This window comes from Sus scrofa, chromosome 13, assembly GCF_000003025.6.
Source record: "Sus scrofa isolate TJ Tabasco breed Duroc chromosome 13, Sscrofa11.1, whole genome shotgun sequence".
Classification (NCBI taxonomy): Eukaryota; Metazoa; Chordata; class Mammalia; order Artiodactyla; family Suidae; genus Sus; species Sus scrofa.
Window position 1 is genome coordinate 59,708,175 of NC_010455.5, and position 20,164 is coordinate 59,728,338.

Here is a 20,164-nt window from a genome sequence, read left to right on the forward strand (position 1 = left end):
TATTTGAGGGCTTTTGTTTCCATATAAATTATTTTTTTTGTCCTAGTTCTGTGAAAAAAGCTATTGGTAATTTGACAGGGATAGCATTGAATCTGTAAATTGTCTTGGTAGTATCGTCATTTTGATCCTATTGATTGTTCCATTCCAAGATCATGGTATACCTTTCCATCTATTTATGTTATCTTCAATTTCTTTGATCAGCATCTTGTGGTTCCCAGAGTACAGAACTTTTGCCTCGTTAAGTAGGTTTATTTCTAGATATTTTATTCTTTTTCATGCATTGGTAAATGGGATTGTTTCCTTAATTTATCTCTCTGATCTTTCATTGTTAGTGTATAGGAATACAAAAGATTTCTGTGTATAAATTTTGTATCCTGCAACTTTAGCAAACTCCTTGATGATATCTAATAGTATTCTGGTAGCATCTTTAGCATTTTCTATGTATAATTTCATGTCATCTGTAAACAGTGACAGTTTTACTTCTGTTCCAATTTAGATTCCTTTTATTTTTCTTTTCTGATGGCCATGGTTAGAAGTTCAAAAATTATGTTGAACAAAAGTGGTGCCAGTGGACATCCTTGTCTTGTTCCTGGTCTTAGCAGAAATGCTTTCAGTTTTTCACCATTGGGAATAATGTTAGTTGTGAGTTTGTCATATGTGGTCTTCACACTAATTGATTTACTGATATTAAAAAGTCCTTACATCCCTGGCATAAATTATACTTGATCATGTTGTAGGATCTTTTTAATATATTGTTAATTTATTCAACTTTAATCCTAAGACCTTGCTAAACACAAGTCATTACTTGTAAGTTTTGTTAATTTCTATGATTTCTATGTTAACTATTACATCATGTGAAAACAAAGACAGTTTCACTTCCTTCTCAATTATTAAATCTTTTATTTCTTTCCTTGCCTATGTTAATGGTTTGAACTATGGTAAAATGTTGAAAAGAAGACCTGAGAATGAGCATTCTTGTTGCTGATATTAGAGGAAAAGTGGCCAGTATTTTACCATTAAGTATGATATTAGCTGTATATTTTTCAGAGATGCCCTTTGCCAGATTGTGGAAGTCTTTTTAATTTTCACAAGTATTGAATTTTAAATGATTTTATGAATCTATTGGGATGATTATATAGTTTTTCTTTTTTAGCCTGTAATATGGTGAATAACATTGATTTTCAAATGTTAAATCCAGTTTGCAGTCCTAGAATGAACCCAACTTGATCCAACTTGTTGCATTCAATTTGCTAACATTTTATTAAAGCTATTTGTTTCCATGTTCATGTGGATCTTGATCTGCAAATTTTTTTTTTTTGGTAATATCTATTTCAAGTTTTTTATCAGTGCTATTCTGGCCTCAAATGAAGGAAGAGTGTTCCCTCCTCTATTTTCTGAACAAAAATTGTGCAAGATTGGCATTATTTCTTCCTTGAGTGGTTGATACATTTGACTGCTGAAACCATGGGGGCCTGGAATTATCTTTGTGGGGCATTTGTTGAACAAAATTCAATTTCTTTAATAGCAAAATGCTATTCAGATTTTAAAATTTCATCCTGTTTCAGTTTTGATAAGTTGTATTTTTCAAAGAATTTGTCTATTTCATCTACAGTATCAAATTATTTTCTATAGAATTATCCATAATGTCTCCTATTATCCTGTTAATGGCTATGTCTTTAGTGATAGGCTCTTCTACATTAAGTCCTTCTCTGTATTTTGTCTTAGTCACTTGAATTAGGAGGTGTGTGTGTGTGTGTATGTATATATGTATTTTTCATTATTGTGATAAGCAGTTGGATTGAGTTAATGACAACTTTCAAGGCTAGTCCTCTGCTTCTCAAAATGGGGCACTTAACATCTCTGAAGATAACAGGTCTTATCCATGGAAGCCACAGAAATACCATAGCATATGAATTTTAAGAGGAAAATTCTAGGGAAATTAAAAATGCCTTTTTGTTATAGCAAAAAGACTACATCTAAAACATTAAAACAGACATTACACGATAAAGATTTTACTCATTTACTAAGATATTGAAAAACTTCTTGGAAGTTTCCTATATTAAGAATTTAGGGCTGTCCTCTCACTCTTCCGCCTCTTTCTTCACTCTTCTCTGCCGTCAGAAAAATGTAAGCACTGAACCAAATCCAAGTTCTTCACTTTACAGCTGCAAAGCCACCAGACCATGAAAGCAAATATTTACAAAAGCCAGATGGGAAAACAAAATATGAGCAGTCATTTCAACGGATTGTATTAATTTAGAACGACATTGTCTTGAACTCTCTGTCTAGGTCTGGTCTACACGTCTCTGATTCTGAGTATTTTAAAAATTGTATTCTTACTACTGGGCAGAGATCAGGGTACGGAGTAGTAGTAAGAGTCAAGTGCGAACCAGGGAGCAGGCAAGAGTAAAAACATTTACTGAGCACTTCCTCTTTACCAGGGAATAACATGGCTTTTAAGTCAGTCAACCTTCTGAGATAGGTTCTATTGGTAGTCTTATTTTACAAAGGAAGACTGTCACTCATTCAATGTCACACGATAAGCAACACAGATGGGCGTCTAACTCAGAGACAGAGGTGCAGTGAGATGTAATTAAATAAATGTACAGCCAGCCCTCCGACTCCCGAATCCCCCAGTAGCAAAGGTTGCCTGCGCAAGGTCAGAAAGAGCCGAGGAGCCGCACTCCTCACTCAGGTAGGTGGCCGCCTGGAGTGGAGTTGGGAGGGGCGGGAAGAGCCTGGAGGGCCCTGCCCACGCCTGCTGCGACTTCCCATTGGCGGCGGAATCGACGCGCATCGGTGACGTCACGACTTCCGCTGCCCGGAAGTGCGCGCAGCGAGACTGTACGGCAGGGCCTGTGAGCGGGTGCGCGGGGTACGTGCGGGTGCGCGCGGTTGGGAGGGGGAGCGGTGGACCTACGGACTGTCGCGCCCGCTGGGTCTTCAGGAAGTAGGGTGGCGCGGCGGGGAAAGGCCTCTTCCGCTCTAGTGTACAGAGCCCAATGTGGAGGTCGCGGGGCGCCACGCCTCGGCTGACCGCCGGCTGATTCATTGGGCTTTCCGTGGGCGCTTTCTCTTCCTCGCGGTCGGTCGCCTGAGGGTCTCACTTCGGTCCAGCACCTGTTGCGGGGGGCAAGACAGCCATTTCAGGGCCTGGGTCCCCGCTGGGTTTCTCTGAGTTGAAGCGGAGGTGGAAGGAAACACGGTGTTTATCCTCCCCAGTGGTCTGGATGAGGGGAACTCAGCCCTGATGGGAAACGCCGCTCTTTGAAATCTCCATTCCAAGTAAAGCAATGATTGTTCTCTAGTGGTTTCTTGTTGGGGATCACTTGAGTCTGTTGCTGTCTCACGGAGGCTCACTTTGTATGGAAAAGGGGGTGTGACGGTGGAGAATGGAAGGCAGGGTGTGGGTGGATGGGATTCTAGGAGGGCATGATGGACGCGGCTGATGTGAATGAGGAAGAAGCGGGCAGCAAGGACAAGTCATAGGAAAATAATTGCTTGGGAAATGTACCGGGATCATAAATCTAAGGAGCCTGGGGGCAAGTGTGTTGAAACACACATGACTCCGACGTGTTCTAGAGGAGACCAAGTGTTCCTGCAAGTCCTTGATTTATATTTTCTGGAACCACTGTTCTTGGCAGCCCTGTACCCCTCATTGCTTTAACTGAAACCTGCCTCCCAGGAGAACGTCCTAATAGTAAAATGCCCTATGCAAGTACAGTAGTCAGCGCTTCAGGAGTGCAAAACTCGCTGACTGCCAGCATTGTTCCCATTTGTAACTTGCCCACACATTGTCACTTTTTCATCTAAACAGAGGACGAATGGCTATTAATTAGTAAAATTGTAATGTATCCCTTTACTGCCCTTCACTTGTAAATTTCATTGTCATGTATGCATGCTTGTCTTGTAGATGTGTACTTGGTGACTTTCTTCCCAGATGCTGAGGTGCCTGGATCCCTGGCGCAGGCCTTTACTGAGCTGCAGTTGGAGTAGGCTGTGCCTTGTGAAGCAGTATTTGTTTACAATGAAGTTGCAGTCTCCAGAATTCCAGTCACTTTTCACAGAAGGATTGAAGACTCTGACAGGTAGAAATTAGGATGACTTTTCTTGCTTTGGAAGTTTGTGTAAATGGAGAGGCAGAGAGGGTTAACTTTTTTTTCCACCAGCATTCATGGTTTCTTGTTGAGCTCAAGAAACCAGGATATACTCTGGGTAATCCAAAACTATAGCCAGATCATGAGAAGAGACTTTTTTTTTTTTTTTTGGTTGGTTTTTAGGGCTACAGTAGCAACATACGGAAGTTCCCAGGGTAGGGGTCAAATTGGAGCTGTACCTGCCAGCCTATGCCACAGTCACAGCAAGGCCGGATCCCTGACCTACTGATCGAGGTCAGGGATCAAATCCGTATCCTCATGGATACTATGTTGTGTTCTTAACCTGCTAAGTCACAACAGAGACTCCAAACATGGCTTTTCTTTTTTCTTTCTTTCTTTCTTTTTTTTTTTTTTTTTTTTAATGTTACCCAAGTTGCTTTGCATGCATCACAGAATTGGGCCTACTAACTTAATCAGTAGGTAGATTTCTCTTGTTTTCTGGTTGAGGAAACAGAAGCTTAGGAATGTGAAAGGCTTTGCTAACCTTTTTATAACTAATGACTGGAGAGCTGGGTTTTGAACTTGTGCAGTCTCATTTGAAAGCTCATCTTGTAATCATTCGGCTATAATTGCTCTCTTGGTATGACTGCTTTCTGAGAGACCTGAGGCAGAAGGAAATGGGTGTCCCCTCCATTTGTGCACATGTAAAACTTACCTGGAAGGAACAGGGGCAATGGCTTTGGCCAAGTGCCTGCTTACCGCATCTTCATCTTGCCTGCCACAGTTCTGTCATTTCTTATACTGGACCTCAGTATCAGCTGCTGGCTGTTGCACCGCACACAGATGCATTTCAAAGCCTGGGGTATTTTAGTCCCACCTTCAAAATATGTTAAGGTGTGTGAATATAGAAACATGACCTAGACTGTTGGTTTGCTATCCTGGCTGTCCATTTGGTTCACCTGGGGAGCTTTTAAACGTATAGGTGCTGGGCTCCCACTCCTGGTCTTCTGAATTGGAATCTCTGGGGAGCATGAGCATTTATAAATTTTTGTCAAAACCTAATCCATTAATTCTGATGCCTGGAAGGTGGAGAAACCATTGCTTTAAAGTGATTTACCTTGTATTAGCTTATTGACAAAGCTACTTTTCATTTCTTAAAATTAGATGATTTTTTTAGGTACATGCCAGAGGTCAACAGCCCAGAACTTACTAATTTTTGTGGGCTCTACATATAGTATTGATGTAGAGGGCCTAAAACTGTTGCCTCCCCATGATTTTTTTTCGTCTCTTTTTTTAGGGCTGCACCCATGGCATGTGGAGGTTCCCAGGCTAGGGGTCGAATTGGCTCTATAGCCTCTGGCCTACACCACAGCCATAGCAATGCCAGATCCGAGCTGCGCCTGCTACCTACACTGCTACCTACACCACAGCTCACGGCAATGCCGGATCCCTAACCCAGTGAAAAAGACCAGGGATTGAACCTCCGTCCTCATAGATATTAGTTAGAGTCTGGTTTCTGCTTAGCCATGACAGGAACTTCATGATTTTTAATTAGTGAAAAATTCTAGAATCTCACTGTCCAGTAGATACAGGAGTCACATATGCAGCGTAAATTTTTTCTGGTCACCACCTTAAAAAGGTAAAGAGAAATGGGTGAAATTTTAACAACTATTTTTAGGACCTCATCTCATTTAATTCAGTCTACTATATGATGGCATCATTTTAATGTTGAATTTATGTAAAACTTGTAAGTGAGATATTTCCCACTCTTGAATGTAAATCTTCAAAATCTGGTGTTTTGCACCTGCAGACCATCTTAACTCAGACTCGCCATGTTTCAAGGGCTCAGTAACCACATGTGGCTACTGTTTGTGCAGCTCATGTCTAAATGCTCCAACTTTGAGTTGAATTCAGTTTTTTCTTTGTATACCCTTCCCAGCTCCCAGGCTTGCCATCTTCAGTCTAAGAGACCTTTTGGAAAAGAGTTGCTAGGGGATGGGATGTCAAGAGTTGACTCTTGGGGGCCTATCTCAGATCCTTCTGCATTTTTCTTTCCGAAACAAGGCTGTGGATATTGATTACTATAGGTCCTTGAACACTGTTTAACAGTGACTTCAAGAATTTTCTCCACCTTGAGAGGTGAAGTCCTAAGGAAGTTATAAACTGAATAGTATGGGAAGAGAGAGATGGCAGTTGCCTCATGGTCTTGTCCTTGAAAACGTGGCACATGGGAGCATGGAAATTGCCTTTTCTAGGTTATAGTGGGAGTGTCAAGAATGGAATCTTAGCACATTGCTCAGTAGTTAGAAAATCAAGTAATTACTTTTATTTAGTCTTTGCTACTTTCTAAAGACTTGAGTGTCCTGGTAAAATATAATGTTCTGTATGAAAACAATGCACAAAACATACAAAGGAAAAAATGATGGCTGTTACATAGTGATAGCATGCAGTTTATTCCTGTATCAGTTCTTAAGTCTTAATAGCTGTTTTGCTAAATGTAACTAATGTAAAATTAGTTTCAACTGTGCACGAATTTGGTAGTTAGGCATTATGCTCATAGTTTAAAAATATGTCAGTTTATTTCATATTTTTCTTTTTACTTGAGGACAGCCATGTAATACTAGTGGCATATAAAATTATTCCTTGGAGTTCCCATCATGGCACAGTGGAAGCAAATCTGACTAGGAACCATGAGGTTGCAGGTTCGATCCCTGGCCTCGCTCAGTGGGTTAAGGATCTGGCATTGCTGTGGCTGTGGTGTAGGAGGGTGGCTACAGCTCCGATTAGACCCCTAGCCTGGGAACCTCCATATGCCGTGGGTGCAGCCCTAAAAAGACAAAATAAATAAATAAAGTTATTTCTTTATTCTATCCATAAGACTAAAGTTCTGAATGTTGTGATTTTTGGCTTTCATTACAAGGTGTGTGGATGAGCTAGGGCTGTTCTGGCCCCTTGACTGTGATCCATACTCACTGCTGGGAGAGAGTGCTCAGTGGTTAGCTCTCTGCTGCTTGGGTTGTGATGTTGCAAAGTCACGTTGACATTTGGGACAATGGGAGCAACTGATCACTCTTAAATTTTGGGAGTTCCTGGAAACGCTAAGGAGCAGTTTGTTTTCTGATAGTAATAGTCCCGCCGTGGTCTTCCTCCTAACACTTCCTGCTCACTTTCTATCCAGATCCACAACTTCCAACACTCAGAATTCAAAATTGTAAAGTGAAGAAGTTAATGAAAACTTGGTTGTAAATTAAAATTAAAAAGATAGAAGACAGGAGTTCCCGTCGTGGCGCAGTGGTTAACGAATCCGACTAGGAACCATGAGGTTGTGGGTTCGGTCCCTGCCCTTGCTCAGTGGGTTAACGATCCGGCGTTGCCGTGAGCTGTGGTGTAGGTTGCAGACGCGGCTCGGATCCCGTGTTGCTGTGGCTCTGGCGTAGGCTGGTGGCTACAGCTCCGATTTAACCCCTAGCCTGGGAACCTCCATATGCCGCGGAAGCGGCCCAAGAGATAGCAACAACAACAAACAACAACAACAAAAGACAAAAAGACAAAAAAAAAAAAAAAAAAAGAAGAAGACAGTTATAAAAGTTTTTGGACACATTAATGTCATAGTCTTATGGATTGATAATCAGACTAAGTAATAATAGCTTACTATCAGACATGTCACTTGAAGCAGATTAAGGCCACTTGGAATGATGAGGTTCTGTATTTCATGAGTCTTAAGTTTAAATTTACAATTACATTTAGTTGCATGAGGTGTTTTTGCTGAGTATGTCTGTAATTTATAAATTTTTTTGGAATGTGTCCATTGAAGATGTCAGTAATTGAGGAAAAAGGGGGTCTATGTAAGATTGATAATCCCTATGTTTTAGGGCAATATAAAATCATGCTTTTCTTATAGTTTTTATCACTACTGTTCCACACAGGCACACACATATGCCTTCATATGCCTTTCTCTATAAATGTTAGAATTGTGAGATTATTTTTTTGGCTTTAGTTATCCATTTCTATAGGGCTAATCAAAATGGTGGATAGATTACTTTGAGTTCTGCATCTTTTTTCTGGCAATGTAGTTAATGTATTGGGTGACTTTGAACTTAGAATTTTATTTAGTTGGAGTCAGCATGAGAATCTTAAAACAGTGGTTGTCTTTGTGTTCAGCCTTGGCCTTCTTCATCCTGTTCAAATGAGAGTAAAACTTGTCCATTTTTTTGCATTCCAAAACAATTCCTTATATCGTTTTTTAATTTGAAGGAAGAAAACCTTTTTAAAAAGTACCCTTTCCAGTGAGGCAGTTTTTTTCTTTTTCTTTTTCTTTCTTTCTTTTTTAAGCTGGAATATCACAGTTCAGTTCCATTGTGAGCCAAGTTTTTATAAAGATAAATAAGATCAGTTTTCTACCTTGAGAGATGGGGAGCCAAAGATAAACAGGCCATTTTAATATAATTAGTGCACATAAAAATGGGTACTCTAGGGGCTTAGATGGAATTCGCTTGACTCCACTGAATCACAAGAGATGAGTAAGGGTGAGCTAGGTCAGTGTTTTTTTCCCCTCTGCGTGGCCTATTAGTGGGTCATAAAGTCAACTTAGTGGTCTTAACCAGAATTCAGAATGGAGGAAAAGAGATCAGAATAGCATAGATTAGATTGCATGGTATGTATAGTCAGGGTGAGTTTTATTTCATGAAACTCTTGTTACCTTACCTCTCTAAGTCTCATTGAAAACTTTGGACCAATATAAGATTTTTATATCTTATTTTAAAGGACCATAGACCCCATTTAAGAAATCAGTGGGGCTTGATTAAAAATGTGGAATTACAGGAATATAAATGCTTCCCATTAGAGAGGGTATATGGAAGTGCTATCCCTGGAGGGGGAGCTTTTAATTCAGGCTAGGAAGGTAGAGGGGACATCTGGGGTTTTTTTTTTTGTTTGTTTGTATTTTGGTTTTGGGCTTTTTTTTTTTTTAATCTTTTTAGGGTCATACCTATAGCATATGGAAGTTCCCAGGCTAGGGGTTGAATTGGAACTGTAGCTGCCCACCTACACCACAGCCACAGCAACACAGGATCTGAGCCGTGTGTTCGACCTATACCACAGCTCAAGGCAAGGCCATATCCTTAACCCACTGGGCAAGGCTAGGAGTCAAACCCACATGATCATGGATACTAATTGGGTTCATTACCACTGAGCCACAGTGGGAACTCCCTATTTGTTGTTTTTTAGCAGATCATTTTAGGGAGTCTGCAGAGGTTTGTGGCTGAGAGGTTTGGGAAGAATAGGCAGAAGAGAAGGATGACAAAGAGCACAGAGATTGTCAGAGGGATGGAGGTTGACATTTTGAGTTTGATGAGAGATTCTGGAACTCTGATGCATTTAGCTGAACACTTAGGTCAGTGCTCTCTTGCCATAGACCATCAGGAACACACCTTGCCATGTGGGGGCAGGGTGAATGCTGACCATGGAGAACTTTGGGACCTCTCAGTAAAAGGGTTTTAGACAAGGCTTGTAGAATTTGGGCTTGTGTCACATGGTTTTAACGCAAGTTTAAGAAGTGAGGCTTTGCTGTGGATTAGGTGGTGTCAGGAAGCAGGGATTAATCTGTGCTGGGGTGTTATAATGCTTCTGACCTGGAAGGTGGAAACAGTGCAAGGTAGAACAGACTGGTGGTTAAGGAGTAGAGATGTATTAACTATTATAGGGTGCTCTCTAGACAGTGTTTGTGTCTCATCTCTGTTCAGACATGATTGAAAGTTGTCTTGATCCATCCTGGTCACAGAGTGGCCATATCTGATGTAGACGTTCTCTGACTTGGGTTATGTTCATCTGAGAAGATCAGGGTCTCACTGTGAGTGTGAGTCTAGTACGTAGCAACACCAAGGCTTAGCTGCTTGTATGAGGCCGGTTGCTGATGTCAGCCTCACTAGATTCCATATGACGTCCCTGTCATGTGGCTCGTGGTTGTGGACTCAGCCTTGTCCTCTACTAAGAGGAGTCAGCTCAGGTGTTCTGTGCTAAGGTACCCGTGGGCTTTTCTAGAGCAGAGCTATGGGTTTGTTTTGAACATAATATACAGATTCTTAGCTATGATGTTTATCATATGTGTGATAGACAAATGTTTGATAGCCCCTGTATGAACATAACTGCCTCAGCATCAGTACACAGAGAAATATGTATAAGAACACTTCACATTTCTCAAGTATGCCCACAAACCTGGAGAAATAAAGTAGGATTATTCACTAAAGTTTTTGGTGCCAATTCAAATTTGTATTGATGACTTTGAATCATGGAATTCTCAATGATCTTCCAAGTTAACCCAAGAAAGATTCTAACGGTTCACTGCTTCACAGGTTGTTAGAGATACTCTCTTGGGGCAGGCCACTTCATTGCTGTGGGCTTTGTTCTCCTAATTTTCATATGAAAAGGCTCAGTTCAGTAATCTCTGCTGTCCCTGGTAGATGGAAAAACCTGTACTTCTTGAATTCTTAAAAGAAACACCCTAAAATAAAAAATAATCTTTTTCCTCACAGAATTATTTGTCAAAGAAAATCATGAACTGCGAATAGCAGGAGGAGCAGTGAGGGATTTATTAAGTGGAGTAAAGCCTCAGGATGTGGATTTTGCCACCACTGCCACCCCCGTGCAGATGAAGGAGCTCTTCCAGTCGGTTGGCATCCGTATGATTAACAATAAAGGAGAAAAGCACGGAACGATTACTGCCAGGGTGAGTGAAAGTTTGATAGGAACCGCATTGCCTTTTGTGGTCATTTAAAAAAATTTTATAGATTATTTCTAGTCTTTTAAAGCAAATAGAAAAAAGCCTTTTGGAAAGTCTCCTCTGCCCCCTATTAAATGCTGCACTTTCTTTGTTGCAGCCCCTTTCAACTACCTTTCAACTAATTTTTATAGTACTTCAACTTTTCCCTCTACATTTCTAAAAAAAGGCCTTTCTATGCTTTAATATTTCATTTGTGTTTAATTTCCAGCCTTAAGATGTTACTACTCATTCACTTCCTACAGGGAAGGCAGCTTAGTCATCTTACCACAACCCTGCTCAACAAGCAGCATATAAGATGCTCCTTCTGTCATTCTCAGCACATTTAGGTCATCACTTTTGGTTAAATAAGTTCATAGGTACTCTTGACACCTGGATTGTGCACTGTTTCCACTGCATTCCTTGTGTTCCATGCTTTGGGTCTCCCTGCCTTTAGCAATGTGTTACTTGGACACAGCTCTCTGCATGTCACCCATTCTGCCTGTGCTCTGTGTCAGAACCAGACACCTCCTTCCAGTGGCCTTCACCACATCATTCAGTCCCTCTTATGTCAACCATTCCACTTGGTGCATTCTGTCCTCTCCCATCCAATGTTCTAGGCCAGCTACCCACTCACACTGGGATTTCCCTGCAGGGATCCTGTGAGTTGCCCTGGCCTTGTCCTAATTAGACCTCCTGGTTCTTACTCCCGTGTGGTCTTCTGCCTTGGTTTATGCCCTTATTTCAGTAACCTGAGAGAGTCTTACACGTAAGAAAATACTACTTTATTACCTTCACCCTGATCTGATACTGTGGTTGGCTAAAGTCAAGGCTGAGGATCATTTTTAGGCAACAGTAGAAAGCCTTCGTTTTTCTCCCTTCCAGTCCTGTTGCTGAGAAGTCTGAGCTAATTCAGATTTCTTCTTTCAGTGAGACCTGTTTTTTTCTTCCCCCTTCTTGGAAGCCTTTCTGATCGCTTTATGTGTGGTGTTTTTAATTTCAAAATGATATACCTTCGCTCAGATTTATCTTTTCATTTTTTGTGAGGGGCACTTAGTGGGCCCTCTTGTATTCCTCTCATGATTTTATCCCTTTTGTTAAATGCCTTCTCCTTTGGAAACCCCTGTGAGTTGGATGTCGGACCATAGGGACTGAACTCCTGGTTTATCTTTGTCTTTTATTTATATATTCTCATTTGTTTCACTTTATTTTCTATGAGACTGCCTTAACTCAATCATCCAGTTTTTCTATTGTGTTTGCAACTTTGGCTGTCTTTTAAATTTTCAAGAAGTCTTTCATAGAATGTTTCTTTTGAAAGCTTTCTGTTCTTATTTCAGATGCAATGTCTTATTTCCCTTACGGTATCAATTAGAGTTTTTTTGACAGCATGTTTATTTCCTCTGAGCTTTTTCTGTCTTTGCTGTTGGCTTTTCTTCAGTGTGGGTCTTTTTTGTTTCTCTCTTTGTGGTGGGGTGATCTTCTAGTGTGTGCAGGAGGACTTGAGAGCTTTACTGTAGTTCTGTGTGGGCAGCGTCTAACAGGGGATCACCAAGTCCATATCAGCGGGACTTTTCATGAGTCGTCGTCAGAGGAATCCTCCAGCCTTATCCAGATAGAGCAAGCCTGGTAATGAGCATTTTGGAAACCATGCAGGGAAAGGGGTGGGGGGTCCTATTGGGTTTTCTTCACTTAATCTTATTTTCATTGTGATGCTTTACTCCAACGATCTTCTGTTTTTGGTGTCCCAAGTTCTAATTATTCTTAGGTCAGCCTTTCTGGTGAGTTCGTCTCTGGTTCTCCGCTTGGGTAAGGGAACCACTCTGGGGGGTCTCATTGTTTCTTACAGTGCTTTTCAACAGTCTTCATCTTTTACCCTTTCTTTGAATAACTTGTGCCTCAAATTCCTGAGTTCTAGAATTCTATAGTGAGAACTAGTTCATAGAAAAGAATATGTGTGAGATTGAGAGGAATTCTAGACAGACTTTTATAGATCATAAGTGGCTTTCAATTCCTAATGAAGAGATTCCAAACTCCTGCTTAGCATGTCAACCCTTTGCTGTCTACCCCCTCGATGGCAGTGTGCTATCTTCTCTTACATATGTGTCCCTCTTTCTCTTCAGCTGTGCCTTTGGTCACCTTTTCTCTTTCTTTGAAATGTTCTTCTTCCCACCTCTGCATGTACAGATCTTATTTATTTTTCAAGGCTCAACTCACCTGTTGCTCCAACATGAAGCTACTCAGCTCCCAGCTGGAGGTCCTCTCTCCTCCCAAGATATCTGTGGCACTTTGTTTTACTTCATTGATGGTCCCTAGTAAAGGAGCTGTAGGATGTGTTACCTGTATTTCTTCTTCTGTCAATCCTTTGCTCGATGGTGTGTACTCTATACTTTGATCTTCAGCTCTTTGCAAACTGGAGCTATTAAAAGTATTTCAGAAAGTAGCCTGGTTTGAAATTGAAGAACTAGAATATATTGCTTTAAGGGCTCTCTTCGTTTCTGTCACATCATTTGTCAGAGTTACCATTTTCGTATGTCAGACTCATCTTTTTTAATTAAGATGGGTTTATTATTTCTTAAAAATATTGGATTTTTCTTTGAATACTGTGGTAGCTTTCTGTTTCGAGGTATATGAGCACTGGTTAACTTTAAAAAGAAGATAAACTTGTTGGGATGCACGTGTTTTTGTCAATCCATCCAGTGATACTAGAAACTAATTTTTTAAAAAAACATATTTACTTCCAGCTTCATGAAGAAAATTTTGAAATTACTACACTACGGGTTGATGTTGCCACCGATGGAAGACACGCTGAGGTTGAATTCACAACTGACTGGCAGAAAGACGCTGAGCGCAGAGATCTAACTATAAATTCTATGTTTTTAGGTAATATGTGGAGATAAAATAATGTTTTAATTCATTCAATCAAAATACTTTCTTTTCAGGTGAAGCCTGCATTCTTGAAATGTTCTCCAATTTGTGGGGTTGCACTAGTTTCTCCTAAGAGACAGCCATGTGGTTAAGAGATGACTCTGGAGCCAAGATACCTGGATTCATCTGACTCCATCCTGCTACAGCTGTAAAAGGAAGTTGAGAGCAGTTTCCTTCATAGGGTTGTTGTAAGGAGGAGTTAGTAACTGGACCCTTGGAGCAGTGCCTGGCATATGAACACATTCAGTCACTGTTAACTTTTTTTTTTTTTTTTGTCTTTTGTCTTTTGAGGCTGTACCCACGGCATATGGAGGTTCCTAGGCTAGGGGTCGAATCAGAGCTTTATCTGCTGGCCTACACCACAGCCACAGCAACATGGGATCTGAGCTGGTCTGCGACCTACACCACAGCTCACAGCAGTGCCGGATCCTTAACCCACTGAGTGAGGCCAGGGATAGAACCCACAACCTCACAGTTGCTAGTCAAGTTTGTTAACTACTGAGCCACGATGGGAACTCCCCTCTCTTAACTTCTTAATCGCATCTGAAAATGTTCCATTTCCAGTGAGAAAGGTGCACATAGACACACACGCTGTGCCCCTCTTTTTCCTCTGGTTTTCAAGCATGATATTCCACCCTTGGCTCTCTGCTGGTGCCTGTGGCATGCTTGGTGAGTGATTTCTTCATCTTAGTCGCTTACTGCTCTGTGTGCAGAGCACACTTCACATTCTTCCATAGTGCTGCATTTCAAGGATCATCCATAATCAGAGTCGTTGGTGTGTGAGAGGGAACCTATCCTCTTAGCTTAACTTTCTGTTCATGAAAGCAAGGAGAGTCATAATGGGAGCAGATGTGAATGAGGTCTGTGTTTTGGTGCACAAAGCATTATTTTTTGTACTTTAAATTTTAGACAAGCTCTTCAGGTCTAAGTCTTTGGGTTAGAGAAGAGTGATGGGGCATCCACTTTTCCTCACCTGGTTTGTGGCACGGTCACAGTGAGGATGAAGCAGTGGGATCCACTTTCTGGGATGGAGAAGGGGGCTGTAGGCCTGGTGGGATTTCTTGCTAATCACATTAGTGCCAGGTCACATCTCTGGAGCACCTCCTGGGTGTGAGGAACATCACTGCCCACTCATTTCATCCTCAGAAGAACTCCATAAAGCAGGTATTATTAAAGTGGGTACTGACAGATAAAGAAACAGACTCAGAGATTTAAAGTATCTGAGCTCAGGACACAGAGAGCCCTGATTTGAGCCTCAGTTTTGAAACCCAGTGATTTATGACCAAAGAGGGCCCAGTTGGAGACATGTTTTCTCTCCATTTTGGGGTCAAACTCAGGGGTTAATTTCTTCTTACATCATTCTTAACTTAGAGTAAACTGCTCCAACTAGTATAATGTATAAAACTCTTCTAAGTAGCTTCTCATGTTCTCATAAGCAGACTTAACTAAAAGAAATAATCTTTTTCAATATATGAGTTTATAAAAATAAAAGCTATTCTTATTGGCACTACTGTTTTCTAACTTTTGCTGAATGCTTCAAATGTGCCAGGTGCTGTTCTAAGCACATCATATAAATATAATTTTCCCAACAGCCTTCTTCTGGTGTTTAACCTACAATAATTTGCTCAAAGTCCTGCATCTGGTAAATTGCAGAATTAGGATTCCAGTTTAAGCAGCCTGGCTCCAGAGGTCCATATCCTTAATCACTACATCATGCTCAGCAACTCAACTTTATTTCTGATTTTTATTCATCATCTTTTAAAGATGATATTCAGAGCAAAACAAAGTACATACTGATACATACTAATCCTTACTTGTAGCCCGTCTTCCTTTCCAGATTTTGTCAAACCGTATCAGTTGATGCATTCCTAGTTCTGGGGGGTGATGATTACTTTTCTTCTCAAACCTTTATTTTCCCTTTTGTCACACTTTTTTTTTTTCCTCCAAATTTTGATCTTTTCTTTACTGGTAAATATTGTATTATTTCTCTGTTCCCCAGGGAGTAAGAGTCTCTTCACTAAGAGAAGTAACAGAGGCAGATAGACTACATTTATTTTCTACTTGGTAATCATTTTTTAAACAACTTGTTTTCATTTCCTGTTACTTCTTCTTGAATCTGGAGCCTGATAAATTGGCTATATGTGTCAAAATGCCATATAAACCTAAGTTTGGCAAGTGTTGAGCCTGAGCTTACCGGTATTATTGCATTGGGGATAATCAAAGAACATTCAAGTTCAAGAGAATTCAGATGATAGATAAGTGGGTAGCGGCAGTGCCTCCTTCCTGTGATGTTGTGAGGTGAAGGTGAAGTTTCCCCACTTGGGTGGTTGAATGACACCTGGTCTTTGCTGTTTCTCTTTTTTCTTCTTAGGCCCCCGAGGTGACCATCTGTCTCGGTTTGCAGGAACTGAGATATTCCTGAGACTTGTGATTTTCAGTTTTAAAATCAGGAACGTCCCAGGATAACTGGGATGAATGGATCACTTTATTCATACTTGCACTTTTATGTGTCTTATATTAAAACTGTTTTGTTAGTTTTTTTCATTTTGCTCAACATAAGAGAGAGCATGTAGTGGTAGAAAATGTTTTGAATGGTCATTAGGTTTATATAGTTCAAAATTCAGAGTTGAAAAGGCTGCATGTTGGAGTCTCCTGAACAGGTTCACTGCGCCTCTGCTGATGGTATCATCAGACTTGCATCCTTGCCAATCTGATGCCGATCTGAAAAATGGTGTCTCAGGATTTGCTGTTATGACTGAAGTTGAAAATCTTCATTTTTAAAGAGGTGTTTTTATATTTTATGTATATATTTTTAGTTCATTTTTCTATTTATATAGTCTTTTTATTTAAGAGCCTTTTGTATATTATGAAAATGAGCCATTCGTCTCTATGATACTGACTTAAATATGTTTTTCCTAGCATATCGCTTATCTTCCACTCTGCATTGTGTTTTTTGCTATGCAGGCAGATTTGATGTTTTACATAGTTGGATTTATTAATAATTTCTTTGAAGGCTCTGGTATTGTGTGTGTTTTGTTTTATTGGTAATTATCTTTTTGAACTGTCCTCCCTAATTTGGGACTATAAAATTTTTTCCTGTGGCTTATTATTTTTACTACTTAATTTTTCCAGATGATTTTTACTATTATTATTTTTCTGGATTACTTTGGCTACTCTTATTTATTTTCCATTATTAACTTGAAAATCAGCTTGTTTGATGTCTCCCTGACTCTGCCTACTTTATGTATTTTTTTGCTTTTTAGGGCCTCATGTGTAACCATATGGAAGTTCCCAGGCTAGGGGTCGAAATGGAGCAATAGCTGCAAGCCTGCACCACAACCACAGTAAGGCAGGATCTGAGTCATGTCTGTGACCTACACTGCAGCTCACAGCATTACTGGATCCCCAACCCACTGAGAGAGGCCAGAGATTGAACCTGCCTTCTCATGGATTCTAGTCGGATTTGTTTCCACTGCACCACAGTGGGAACTTGCTCTGCCCATCTTGTACTGACATATCTTATTTAATTTATTGAGTGTATTGTCTTTTAATTTCTTTTGTAAATGCACCCTTTTATTCCATTATATCACCCATTTGATAGTGGATACAGATGAATGTTATTCATGTCTATATTTCAACTTTAAACTCTTTACTTTGCTTAATTTTTAGTATTAGTGATAGTTTTTAGCTGATTTTCTTAAGTTTTCCCATTTCTTTTAATTTTTTAAATTGAGTATAATTGAAATACAACATTGTTAGTTTTCAGTATACAGTATAATGATTCAATGTTTGTGTATATTGAGAAATGATCACCGTAGATCTAAGTCTAGTAAGTCTAGTGATCTAGTTAGTCTAGTTAATATCTGACACCATATATAGTTACAGAAGTTTTTCCCCTTGTGATGAAAACTTTCAAGATCTACTATCGTACCAACTCTCAGATAGGCAATACAGTATGGTAACTGTAGTCACCATCCTGTACATTACCTCCCAAAACTTTTATTTTATAACTAGGAATTGGTACCTTTTGACTTACCTTCATCCATTTCATCCACTCCCCAGCTTTAGCCTCTGCAACCACCCTTCTATCTATGAGGTGATTTTTTTTTTTCTTTTTAAGATTCTGCATATAAATGAGGTCATATGGTATTTGTCTTTGGCTCTTTGAATTATTGCATTTAGCATAATATGCTCAAAATCCATCCATGTTCTCACAGATGGCAAGATTTTCATTCTTTTTTATGGCTGAATAAAATTGTATATATGCCAGTGTTTTCCAGTTATTCGCTAATAGTGTTTTTTCTCCCCTCTTTTCTAATGCATAGGTTTTGATGGTACTTTATTTGACTACTTTAATGGTTATGAAGATTTAAAAAATAAGAAAGTTAGATTTGTTGGACAAGCTAAACAGAGGATACAAGAAGATTATCTTCGAATTTTAAGATATTTCAGGTAAGAATTTTTATACATTACATTAATGATATAGTTTTGATATTATTCTCAGAGCACAGTTCTCATTGTATGAAATGAATAGCATGCTGTGTACACACTGGTGACATCCCAAATATTTATTTTCAAGAGACAGGATACTGTGACTTTTGAGTGAGATAATACTTAGATACTTCTTGTTTTCATTCACTAGAACATTTATTTGCTTCTTTCTATGATGATCTTTTATACAGTTTAGCTCTCACTTTTTAAAATGTTCATTTTTCTTTTTGATTATTTTCTGCACCAGTCATTCATTACATAGGTATTTGAGTGCTTAGCACAAGCCAGCGACTGTGCTTAGTGCTTTGAACAGTATCATGAATGAAAATATGCCTTCATACAGCGTACAGTCTTAGGTGGTCATGGGATATCTGTTAGGTGAATTTGGTAGGTATGAAATGCACTTGGATGGTTTTGTGAGTAGCAGTGATTTTTAAATTCTGAACTCTAGCCCTTTAAAAATCTATTGTAACTGGTTAATTTGTGTCTACTAATAATTTTTCATTGGTTGGGATCTCTCAGAACATACTGTGACAGATTTTGAAGGTTTTTTCTATTCCTTTAAAGGTCTTTTCTGTTCCTTTAGAACTGAGTGTTAGCAAACAATATCTCCTTAAAAATAATAGGGCACAGACTAAGGTATAGCCATAGTCATTTAGTCATTTAATTTAGGTCACTAATGAATTGATTTTTTTTTTAATTAAAGTATAGGTGATTTAAATAATGTACCACTTTCTGCTATACAGCACAATGACCCAAGTCATACAATATATATACATGCTTTTTCTCATACTGTCTTCCATTATGATCTATTCCAAGAGATTGTATATAGTTCCCTGTGTTGTACAGTAGGACCTCATAGCTTATCCATTCTAAATGTAGTAGTTTGCGTCTTCTAACCCAGACTCCCCGTTCATTCCACTTCCTTCCAGCCACAAGTCTTTTCTCTATGTCTATGCATCTGTTTATTTTATAGATAGGTTCATTCGTGCCATATTTTAGATTCCACATATAAGTGATCTCATTTTTTTTTTTTTTTTTTTTTTTTTTGGTCTTTCTATCTTTTCTAGGGCCGCACCTGCAGCATATGGAAGTTCCCAGGCTAGGGGTCGAATTGGAGCTACAGCTGCTGACCTGTGCCACAGCCACAGCCTTAGCAACATGGGATCCAAACCCCATCTGTGACCTATACTGCAGCTCATGGTAACACAAGATCCCCAACCCACTGAGAGGGCAGGGATTGAACCCACATCCTCATGGATACAAGTTGGATTTGTTTCCACTGTGCCACACTGGGAACTCCCTGTACCACATCTTCTTAAGCCATTCATCTATTGATGGACATTTAGATTGCTTCCATGTCTTGGCTATTGTGAATAGTGCTGCTGTGAACATAGGGTTGCATGTAGCTTTTTGCATTATAGTTTTGTCTGTATATATGCCCAGGAGTGAGATTGCTGGATCATGTGGTAGTTCTATATTTAGTTTTCTGAGGAACCTCTATGCTGTTTTCCATAGTGGTTATACCAGTTTACATTCCCACCAACAGTGTAGGAGTCTCCCTTTTTCTCCACACCCTTTCCAGCATTTGTAAATTTATTAATGGTCATTCTGACTGGTGTTAGGTGGCACCTCATTGTAGTTTTGATTTACATTTGTCTAATAATTAGTGATTTTGAGCATTTTTTTATGTGCCTGCTGGCTGACTGTATATTTCCTTTGGAGAAATGTCTAATTAGATCTTCTGCCCATTTTTTGATTGGGTTATTTGTTTTGTTGTTGAGTTGTGGTAGTTTGTATATTTTGGAGATTAGCCCTTGTCGGTTGCATCATTTGCAAAGATTTTCTTCCATTCTGTGGGTTTTTTGGTTTTTTTAGTGGTTTCCTTTCTGTGCAA

At 39.6% G+C, this 20,164-nt stretch overlaps 1 protein-coding gene across 7 annotated transcripts in view; it reads left to right on the forward strand.

Moving 5' to 3' along the window:
- The window catches only part of TRNT1 (tRNA nucleotidyl transferase 1), an 88,220-nt gene that overhangs the window by 60,340 nt on the left and 7,716 nt on the right, over window positions 1–20,164 (forward strand). Inside the window, exons 1-5 of one of the 7 annotated variants that reach the window (XM_021069267.1) lie at window positions 2,776–2,875; window positions 3,914–4,088; window positions 10,628–10,821; window positions 13,593–13,731; window positions 18,102–18,228. In XM_021069267.1, the coding sequence (XP_020924926.1) occupies window positions 3,941–4,088; window positions 10,628–10,821; window positions 13,593–13,731; window positions 18,102–18,228 (608 nt within the window). In that variant the 5' untranslated portion in view covers window positions 2,776–2,875; window positions 3,914–3,940. Of the gene's footprint in view, window positions 1–2,775; window positions 3,291–3,913; window positions 4,089–10,627; window positions 10,822–13,592; window positions 13,732–18,101; window positions 18,229–20,164 lie in introns of those variants that run through there. The other 6 variants (XM_021069270.1, XM_021069272.1, XM_021069273.1 and 3 more) reach the window with 6 other exon arrangements.